Source organism: Fundulus heteroclitus, chromosome 7 (genome assembly GCF_011125445.2).
Source record: "Fundulus heteroclitus isolate FHET01 chromosome 7, MU-UCD_Fhet_4.1, whole genome shotgun sequence".
Classification (NCBI taxonomy): domain Eukaryota; kingdom Metazoa; phylum Chordata; class Actinopteri; order Cyprinodontiformes; family Fundulidae; genus Fundulus; species Fundulus heteroclitus.
This window is the reverse complement of record NC_046367.1, coordinates 12526290-12537446: the sequence shown is the minus strand read 5'-3', so window position 1 is coordinate 12537446 and position 11157 is coordinate 12526290. Positions and strand designations below refer to the sequence as shown.

The window sequence follows — 11157 nt, the reverse complement described above, 5'->3', positions numbered from 1 at the left end:
TGTCCATATCAAAAATGAGTTTAAGTGAACACTATTTCAATGATTTTTACACCGCCTAGCCTTTTTATTTTTTATTTTGCCAGCTACTATTTATGCTCCCAGGGAGCATAGAAAAACTATATTATATTTAACTTCATCTTTGGTACATGTTCTGTGTCTTGGTTAATCTTGAATTTCTTCTTAATTTTAGACGTTTTTTTGTTTCCTTTTGGTATAGATGGCATACAAAGTTCCAGGTTATCGTCTTGCTAGATCCTAGTCAGTATCTATTTTGAATAATATCTGTTTCTGCAGATTTTTATTTGTTATATACGCCCGCTAAATGAAAGTTTTGTTTTCTTCCCACCTCTCTCTCAAGACGGGGTCTGCATCTGGATCCTTCTTCTCCACGCCTTTCCTATCCTTACAACTAGACGAATATTGAGTTTTTATTTTTAATATTTAAGAAGATTTCTTTGAACATAATAACATAAGCACTGTTTGTGTCTAGTTATTATTTTTAGTCCTTTTTAAACATTGTTCTAAATGAGCGCGCGCCGCATCTCCTTTACTTTGCTGCTGTTTCCCTCGGAGCGGAAACGCGGAGGAGTCTATTGTCCTTTGACAGCCACCGTAGAGTAAACTCGCATCAACCAACATGGCGCTTCCCTTGCGGACCAATTTGAAACATTTCCTCTGTTTCATTCAGAGGTTTAACCCCCTGAAGAGGCGCTTCTGCGCTGCGGTCTGTCCGGAAAACAAGGTATGTGTTGCGCTGAGAGGAGAACGTTGTCCTCGGCTGTGAGAAGAGTTTTAGAGCGTTGTTGTGTTACAGCTTGGAGTGCATGTTGGTGCTGGCAGCCGCAGGTCATTCTGCCCGTCACTGCTGTAAACACAGCGCAGGGGAGAGGAGAGGAGCTCCGATAGGGGTATAAATCAGTACCAAACATGCTGTCTGCATTGGGCTGTGTAGAGAAATCACAAATGCAGCAACTTCAGATGTGTTTCAAAGAGACGATGACGTCAGATGAGCAACTTGTGTTTCGCCTTTGTTGCTGAAATGCAACATATCTGCCAGGTTGTTTCATTTCGGGACCAGGTTGACGTCATTGTTTATGCTGGAGAACAACATGTAGAGAAATTCAATTTAATGCCAGTTTTATTCAAGGGCTTTATTTGGGAGATTGGAGTTGATCTAATTGGTCATGCAATTTAATATTGACTATTCAGTAGGAATTTTGCATGCCTCCGTAGAAAGGATATATGATGGTAGGGTGCATGATGGTGGGATGTATGATGGTAGGGTGCATGATGGTAGGGTGCATGATGGTAGGATGTATGATGGTAGGGTGCATGATGGCTGAAAACGAATGGCTGTACGCTTCACAGACCTGGGTAAATCCTGCACAACATGGCGGTTTATGTTATGTTATGTTTGTTGGTGGTCTGTCATGAGTGTGCCATCGTTCAGAGAGCACAAGGGTCACATTGGCACAGTCAGTGGAAGGGGGAAAAGTTTTTACTGTAGTCACGTAAATAAATTAAGATATCTTATTTTCTCTACAAGGTTCTGTTGTATTTCTTAGAGGCCGATCTGCAAGAATCTCACCCATATTGGCAGGATCTTGTTGATCTTTGCAAGGTTTTTGGACTGCTGTGTCTCAAGGTGCTTTCCCCATACTTCTATGGCATCTTGACATGTCACTGCACAGCTCCAAGACACTCACATTGAGCCAGTTCTTTTGTCTAAAAAAATACAGAACGAACACCTTTTACAAGCCGATATCACCTGCTCATTCCTGTTTTACTGTAACCCAGACAAGCTTATTTCTCTGTGTGCACTGTGTGGAAACTCACCAATAAATGTAACAAACATTGTCCACAAAAGAAAAAAAAATCTGCTGCAGGTAGCGGTAGTTGTTTTTGAATCTGACAGAAAATGTAAGAATTACTAGATTATCTCTATTTATGTATAAAAGCATGTGTCTAACCTTCATCTTACCTGGTGTTTGTGTTTATTCACAAAGCAAAATAGGAAGTTTCCATTTTGTTGCTTATATCAGAAAAAACATTTATTTTGTTTTCGCTTTGTTTGCTCCAAGCTAATAAGACACAGTTAGCTGACTTTGATCCGTGATTGATAGATTTGTCAAGTCAAGTCTATTTGTCTAGCACTTTTCAGCAGCAAGGTGGTCCAAAGTGTTTTACATCATGAAAGCATAAAAACATCATAAACCCATCACCAGTTGTGAAACCAGTAACAAACGTTAAATTGTCAAACATGTTGGTCAGTGTTCCTGTTGTTGTGAGCTGAAAGCAACTCTGAACAAGTGGGTTTTCAGTCTTGATTTAAAGGAACTCAGTGCTTCGGCTGATTTGCAGTTTTCTGGAAGTTTGTTCCAGATTCGTGGAGCATAGGAACTAAATGCTGCCTCTCCATGTTTAGTTCTGGTTCTGGGTATGCAGAGTAGACCAGAACCAGAAGATCTGAGTGGTCTGGAGGGTTAATAAACCAAATACAGGGCTTTAATGTTGTTCAGTGATTTATAAACTAACACAAATATTTTAAAGTCTATCCTTTGAGCTACTGGGAGCCAGTGTAAGGGCGTTTGTTCATCTCTAATGTTATTTTTATTTTGCCTGAACAAGTTGCTCCAATGGCTTGCTTCTAGCTTTCTGGCCTATTTTAAATGTTAGAGAGAGGTTATGCTCAGCTGAAATAGGTTTCACAAAATCTCCTACCTTGGGAGAACTTCTTACAGTCTTAACTTCATCTGTCTCGCTTCTCATCACAGCTGGTAAATTTGATAGGTGATGTGTAATGAGCTAAAAGGGTCTAAAGCTTGTCCATTAGAGGTGCACTGATCATACATGGTGTGGTCAATTTCCAATGACCATTTTTTTGTAAAGTTCTGGCCTGCTGATTCCGATTTTAGCCATATTCGATTTCCTTCATGAGCTGTAAATAATGTTTTTTTTTCTGTCTGTATACATTGAAAACTGGGACTGTCTTAACAATAAAATGGTTAGAGCATATTAAGCTGAAACCCCAAAGTTACAGAGCTGCATTTGTCTGCATTAATTTAATTCTGCAACAACAATAAATTCTTCCCGGTTATGAGAAATAGATATTAATCAATACAAATAAATAAATAAATAAAATGTGTGCGCATATCTCCCTTAGTTCTTGTAGACCTCAAAATGCGGAAGTGCAAATATCTTAGATAGCAGATGTTTTTTAAAAGTTAATTTAAAAAAGAAACAGCAGTGTAAAACCTAAAAGAGACCTGGTTTGAATTAATTGTATTCGGACCAAAGGCGAGGTCACCATAAATGAAAGCCACCAGTGTTATAAAGACTAAACAGGTTATATCTATCTATATATATATCTATATATATATATATATATATATATATATATATATATATATATATATACAGACCTCTCAACTTTTATCAAAAGTTAAGAGTGAGATTATGCTAATTTGGGGGCGGGGCTTGTTTGGGGCGTGGCTAACCGGACCCTGGAAGAGCCGGTGGAGTCATCTCCATCTCATTTTTATCCCACCAGACAATGAAGTAGACATACTACTTTTGTTAAAAAGAGAAAGAGACGTATTAATACTTTATTGTTCAGTTAATGGATTAAGACATAAAAAAATACACAATTGTTCAAATAATACTGAATAAAATTAAGTAGTTTTAAGTTATTGACCGAATTATTACACTGTTACACATTCATCTATGGGTTGTTTATCATTGTAAATCTATAACCTGATTGGTGAATCAGGCTGAGTTTCATCAAACCTTTATGGTCAACAATTTCCCCTTTAGCAGCAACACTGAAGCACACAGAGGTTCACGCTGCGTCTTTACGCACGATCCAGCTGCTGATGTCTCCCTTTCAGCTCAATGCACTTCTAGACTGTTACAGTTTATAACATTCTCATCACCTTTCACAGCGACAGGTTTCTCAGTCAGTCGCCGCGCTGATCAGACGAATCTCTATTGCTCTCGTCAGTGCGCTCTGGGCGGTGAGGTGGGCGGATTTTACCTCCGTGCGCTGCGTGCGACGGATAAAGAATGGGGAAAATGCATAATTACTGTAAAGGGCTCCTATAAAGGGAACAGGGGTACTGACAGGTCTAAGATGAAGCCCCTGATGTTACAAGTTCTTTAAAATGACCCTTAAAAGTGCGCACCTGAATTAAAGCGCGAGGCAGCACGCCCACCGAAGCGCCACTGATTCTATGTTGTTAGAAAAAATAGCATGAATCACAGCTACAGCTCTCCTATTGACTTTAACTGGCACACGTTGCTACCGATGTGAGGACAATAAACGTAGTGATTCACGTTTTGAATGGTGAACGGTGATAAAAGCACCTGCTCCGAGGGGAAGGAGGGGGGAGAGGAGCAAGCGCGGAGGCACAGAAATACGGTGCATGTAGTTAAAAAATGCAGAATTAATAAAAACGAAACGTATAAACAGACTAAGTGGCGTTTTAAACTGCATCTGGTTAGCAGAACTGTTTTATTATCCAGCGTGCAGCCATGACTGGTTCTGAATGAACCGGTCATCTGGCAGCAGCTCCACCTCCGCCCCCTCCCCTCCTGTGTACGCGGTACAGGACCTTACCGGCTCACTTTCACCACTGTTAAGACTAAAATTATTCATAACTCTGATCGCTCTTCCTGCTGCTCTGTTAACATGAACTGCAGCAGGAATTACTGATGGCCACAAGTTATGAAAGAAGCCGAAACAGCTCAGCAGAAGGCGGAGTTTTTATCGTCCGCAGCCCAGATGGGCTTTGTGATTTTTATGCGTGAGAAATTCCATGTTTGCGTGTGAAATGCCATGTGTTGCGTGTGAGCGTGTGAAGTTAGTGAAATGCGTGTGTCACACGGTCAATGCGTGAGAGTTGAGAGCTATGTATATATATATATATAAATATATATATATATATACATACATATATATATATATATATATATATATATATATATATATATATATATATATATATATATATATATATATATATATATATATATATATATATATACATAAATGTAATTTAATCTTTACACATACAATTCTAAATAAAGGCTCACTAATATTGTCAATTTATTGAACAGAAAAGATTCACATCAGTCCTTCAATGAGCCTGAAAGGACAACCAACACTAGTTTAATATTTGCTTTTAGTTTCCATTTTTTCTATGTTTTATTTAATTTAAATTGTCCTACATTTTATTCCAACTGTTCTTTTTACTTGCTTTTATTCTGTTTTATTTTCCTATGTTTTAATTATACAGTATAAAGCACTTTGCATTGTCCTTGTACTGAAATGGGCTATACAAACGCATTTGTCTTGCCTTGATGGTCGCACACTATCCAGTAGGATGTAAACATAACGTGTGCATTTCCATTTTGATTTAACAATCCAAGCTTTGGGCCAGAGGATTTGTATTGATAACCCTTGAACCTTTCCACATTGTCACATAACAACCACACCCATAAATATCTATTTTTGGAATTTTCTGGGAAAGACCTTTAATTTAACTTTAAGTTTAATTAGTTGTAATTTTTTTTATCCCAATTATATCGAAAATGGTATCGAGTATTGAATATTTTCCTGGGTATCTATATCAAATTAGAAAATTCTGTACCGTCACAAACCTAGTTTACTGTTGTGCCATACTCTTTGCATTTCCAGATGATGAACTGACCGGGCCAGCCATATTGATAATGTGTGGCACTCTACTTCTGCACTTTATAAATCTATGACTGCTCCATTTGAATTTGTTTGGAGAAAGGAGTGAATTTCAGCAAAACTCTCTGAGCTGATTGGGCGAAGTGAGTCCTTGTGCCTGCCTACCAAAAGTTGGCTTTAGCTAATCACGGTATCAATTTAAAACGTAAGCAGCAAGTATTATGAGAAACCACGAAAAGGTAAGCTAATCAAGGCACTTCTTGCTGTTCTACTATCAAGGAAGAAATTGTGGATTCTTACAGAAAAGATGTGATACGTACGAGTGCGTCCTCCTGAGCTGCCATGTTTATGTTGGTTCGGCTGTGGACTCAGCTTCCGTCACACCGGTATGTCCCGCCTTAAACCTCAATACTGCAACGTGATTGGCCCAAACTGTTTTTTGGTTCGGACACAAACGGTTGAAGCCAGAGTGGTACAAGATGGATTCACGTGAGTTTGTGAACACACAAATACTGCGAGAATTCACAGGCAGGGTTAGGGTTGAACAGAGCTCTGTGAGATGTTCAAAGCTTGTGGAATGTTTTTGTAGCTTAAGATTGCTTTAAACTTCTCCATAACTTTATCCCTGACCTATCTGGTGTGTTTCTTGGACTTCTTGATGCTGTTTGCTCCTCAATAAGGCAAGACAAGTTTATTTAAATAGCACTTTTCAGTAACAAGACGATTCAAAGTGCTGTACATGAACAGAAAAACATTACAGAGGGAAATATTACATAGGAAAAGAAAAACAGTACATTAACAAAAGAATAAGCTAAGTAAATCATTGTATAGACTTCTTTCATACATTAACAAACAAACAGAAATGATACAATCACTGTATTTATTGGTTTCTATTCATATTAAGAAATAAACTAGGTAAATCCTTGGGGGGTTTCTGATCTAAAGTCATTTTTGTCCCAAGTTTTCTAAAGCTACAACTAGAATAACCTCTTTTGTTACGTTGTAACAAATAAGCTAAGTAAATCCTTGACTAGACTTTGTTAATTTCACTGGAACAAGCTTCGTCATTCAAAGCTTAATTGTTTTGGTTCATACATTAACAAAATATTCTCCTAACCAACCTCTGAGGCCGTCACAGAGCAGCTGTCTGTACGTTGAATCATCAGGCAACGTCTGAAGGCAATTGGTTTTACTCAGAGAAAAGGGGGCTGAATACTTTTGCACACTGCACTTTTCAGTATTTTCTATGTACATTTTTTTTTTAAAGTCTTGTATGATATATCTCAACTGAGACTATTTGGTGCAGACACATCACATAAAATAAGATCAAAAGATTTTAAATTTCAGGTTGGAATGTAACAAAATAGACAAAGGACCCTGGAGGAGAACCATAATACTTGACATCCGTGTTATAACTCTATCAATCCTAGTATAGTTTCAAGATGTTCTTTGAAGGAGGACAGGTGTAAAATGGCAGAACGTCTGAGATGCAAAGGAATAAAACCATGATTTAGGGTCTCAACGCACATGGCTATCAGCATACCGTAACACCTCAGCAAAGTGTGGATCTATCTACTGTCTGAGAAGATTGAACCTAAAGCACAAGAGAAGATTAAACAAAAGAGGGTGATAGTTATAAAAACCAGATGCATGCAGCTAAGAAATTATTTCAGTATCAGTTATTTTTGCTTCATTTACACACGATCATGGCTCTTCTTGCTAATTCTAGGAGTCGGTACAGTTCCCTGGAGGGCAATTTGCAGTCTTAAAATGTGTGAGAAGAGGGGTTACCTTGCATTAGGAGTGATCAAACACAAATTGGGCCCAAACCCTCACATCTGTCAGAGGATCTTATTAAAACACCCAAGCTTCAGTCCTTTTGATTTGATGTCAGGTAGTGTTTGCACACAGTTTAAACATGTAATGCAGTGTTAAAACAGTTTTTATAAGAGCATTGGGAGACAGAAGAAAAAAAAAACATGAATTGGGTTATGATGCAAATACTCTGTGGCTAGCGCACCATCTAAAAACCGTCTCATGGATTTTTAAATGTGATCTGGAAATTTTCAACAAATAAACACATTTAAGGCAGCAACTGCCACAGACTTTGGTATTTATGACATCTGCTTTTAGTTTTTTCAGCAGTAAGTATTTTTAGACACATGATATTTCAGCAGTAACTTAGAGGTGATGGGGGAAGCACACATGAAAGCAAACATTCAATCCAAACCCTGTAAAAAAGGCATTCTAGGAAACAGAGGAAATGATCAACATACCATACTTACCAGGTATCGTATACCAGACACTTATCTTTTCCCTTGAAGCCTTTTATTTAAAAGAATTTGCAACAATGTCACCTTTATCAGTATTAAAAACAATTTACTTGTATGCTTGTCAATTTCATTATAATAATAACCAAAATATATTAGTCATTATTTACATATGTTCTTTGCGATTTTAAGTTTTGAAGAATAAATTAGTCTAGCAGATATGACGTAGGAGCTAGGGCTAGAAAGGAAACTGCATGCCTTTTTTATGGTGCGTAGCAGATGTACCTTTGTACAAAAGCTCTTGCTCCTTTTAACTGTGTCTCATGGCTCTAATGCCTCCTCTGAATGTCATCTTACAAATGTAATACTACCTAAATTTAAGATTTTAAAGGAGCAGTAAGTGAAATCATTATTTTAGATAGAACAAAAAAATTATTTTGTGAAGAACTAAAGGCATCTTTTTAGATGGACTATGGCTAAACGTCACACACCATCTCTCTGTGTTGTTCTCCAGTCTCTTGTTTACATAGCCAGGCCGGCCGAGTGTGCGTACGTGCACGGGAACAGCTGCCACTCAGGGCGTAGCCACTCCCTGCCCATAAAATACCACGCCAGGTACAAAATGGCACAGAGTACCCCCATCGGATCAAAATGTTCTCTTGCTAACGTCATTATAAAGTTATGATTTACTTACTTCTCCACCAGACATGTTCCTCTGAAAGGTGATGCTGTTCTGCGGTGTATTTATCCTTTGCAAATATGTGCATATGAGCCAATGGGTGAGAAGGGGAAATGGGTGCCGAGTGCTGGAGCGAGGTAGAGAAAGGCGTGGCTTGATACACATCTTGTTTTGGTCTACAGAAAGTGCTCAACATCTACCTAATGGTGAAATATCGCTTATTGCTCTTTTAAAGATAAAAGATAAAATTGCAATTTTGTTATTATTAGCAATATTTAGCTATTTGGTTGTCATCCAGCCTCTTACTAGGGTAAAGGACATAACATTGAGGTAGGATAAAAGATTTGAAAAAGCATGATATCAAGTCCCAATCTGGGGACTTGTTATGCTGCTTCAGTATGTTCTCACGCAGCGGAGCGTTGCGTAATGCAGTTCAAAGGGGGAGCCCTGACAGAACCCCGACATTGGGCTGTCTGTCAAGCTAACAGCTAGCGTTAGCTTATGTTGTTTGAGAGGTTTACAACTGCGCTGATGCACATTCAAACGTTTTACTGGTCTCTCTCTGTTGCTCTCAAACGTCCGTGTCGTACTGTTAGCTTAGCACGTCACAGTCAGCATAACAGCTCGTTACACTGAAATGTGTTGGCGACAGCCCTGCGGTTGTCCCATTGGCTTCTTAACTGCAAATTTGCCCTAATTTTAAAACAGAATAGATAGAATAGAAATGTGATCATTTCCCTGACCAAAAAAAAATTCATTGTGGCAACTTAACATAAAGCTCTGTTTTAAAGTGTGACAAAATAATCCCAATGATCTCAGTATGGAGGCCATAAAATTGGGTGTAAATTCGCTTCTCAGACGTCTCTGACTGAGGCGTTTCAGTCCTCCAGGGAACATCCAGGTAGATCAGTGGATGGATGGGTGGATGGATGGATGTTACTGGAGCCCACACATAACATGTAATTAAGACCTTGAAAGAACCCAGTACATATATTAAAAAGTGTTATTTAAGATAAGATAACATTAGCTAATCCTTTTTTTATCCCACGACGGGGAAATTTATAGGATTAAAGCAACAGGCAGGTGCACACAACACAGACAAAATTACATAAGGATTGAAATATATAAGAGGTGGATTAGCGAAAAAACACTGAACATAACATTATTATTATTATTATTATTATTATTATTATTATTATTATTATTTAATTGTAATAATAAAATAAAAACCACAAAACCCAAAAGGTCAACAGTTTCATGATACATCAAGCTTAGGGACTGGCTAATATACAGCAGGTCCAAAAAGGCCATATTTTGGCTGCAGTGCTTGCTGTTCTCTTATGAAGAAAAGATCAACTAGTGCACTAAATTCAATAGATGGGTTGAAAATATCCAGTATAAAATAAGTGCTACAAATGTTACAACACTTAATATGGCAGCAGAACATTAAAATAAAAGTGCTCTTTACACTACTTTTGAATTCATTCTTGGAGTTTGTAAATACAATGCGATTAATCGCGATTAATCGCGATTAATCAGGGCGATTAATCGCGATTAAATATTTTAATCGTTGCCCAGACCTAATATATATATATATATTATAGGCTAGATTGCAATATATACAACGTATATATAAGTTATTAATATTACAGTCATTACATCCTTCCAACCAATCGCCAACTCAAACCCAGGCAGTCACCAAGCTCCGCCCCTTCAAAGAGAACAAGAGCACTCTTTCTTTTTTAAAAACTTGCAGTTTTGGTAAAAACTTGACTGAATAAAGGGTTGAGTTTCAATTCAGTGTTTGTATCTAAAAATAAGTCGCTAAACAACAGCAAACACTGCCCAGGGTTGCACTTAAAATATATGTTTTGAATTTGTTGATAATTATCTATATCAACCAATGTGATTTCTATTTTATCAATATGCTTTTTTTCTATATCGTCCAGCCCTACCTCTTCTTATTTAAAGCACATGAAAATGTCTTGAAGGATGCATTTCATAACTATAGCGTTTCATTGAAGTTCAGCTATTTGGTCTCTCAACTTTACAGCCACACATCAGCTATTAAATCCAGCTCTGTGTTCAGACATCCCTCACCTGTGGTCCAGTTATTGGCTGATATCAGTCATGTCAGCTGCAGGAAAGAGGAAGTGACTTCTAATTTGCCTCTCTTTTTCCCCCCCCCCTGTTAGCCTCAAATTCAGTTACTCTGGTGTCAGCTAAAACCATTAGAGCAGCTCCTGCGCCACATGGGAGAGGCCAGCGAGAGTGAGGAAACATGGCCTCTCCTTTGAGGATGTTCATTAACTGCCCTATTTATTTTCAACTGTCAGAAAAGCCCGCTAATTCACAGCAGTCCCTCTTGTGTAATTAACTCTGTCGTAATCATTCTCCAGCCAGAACCTTCACTCAGACACTCCGCATTGAGCTTTTTCTTAAAGCAGTCCCACATGCCTACTTATTCCTGTTGCTGAAAATTCATCGCACTAAGTCGAATTACAGAACCAGTCCGT

General features: G+C 38.1%; 1 protein-coding gene across 2 annotated transcripts in view; it reads left to right on the top strand.

Moving 5' to 3' along the window:
* Positions 1–598: 598 nt before the first annotated feature.
* The window catches only part of wars2 (tryptophanyl tRNA synthetase 2, mitochondrial), a gene marked incomplete at its 3' end in the record, with an annotated part of 32742 nt that continues 22183 nt past the window's right edge, over positions 599–11157 (top strand). For both annotated transcript variants that reach the window (XM_036138934.1, XM_036138933.1), the window contains 1 exon segment: positions 599–742. In XM_036138934.1, the coding sequence (XP_035994827.1) occupies positions 638–742 (105 nt within the window).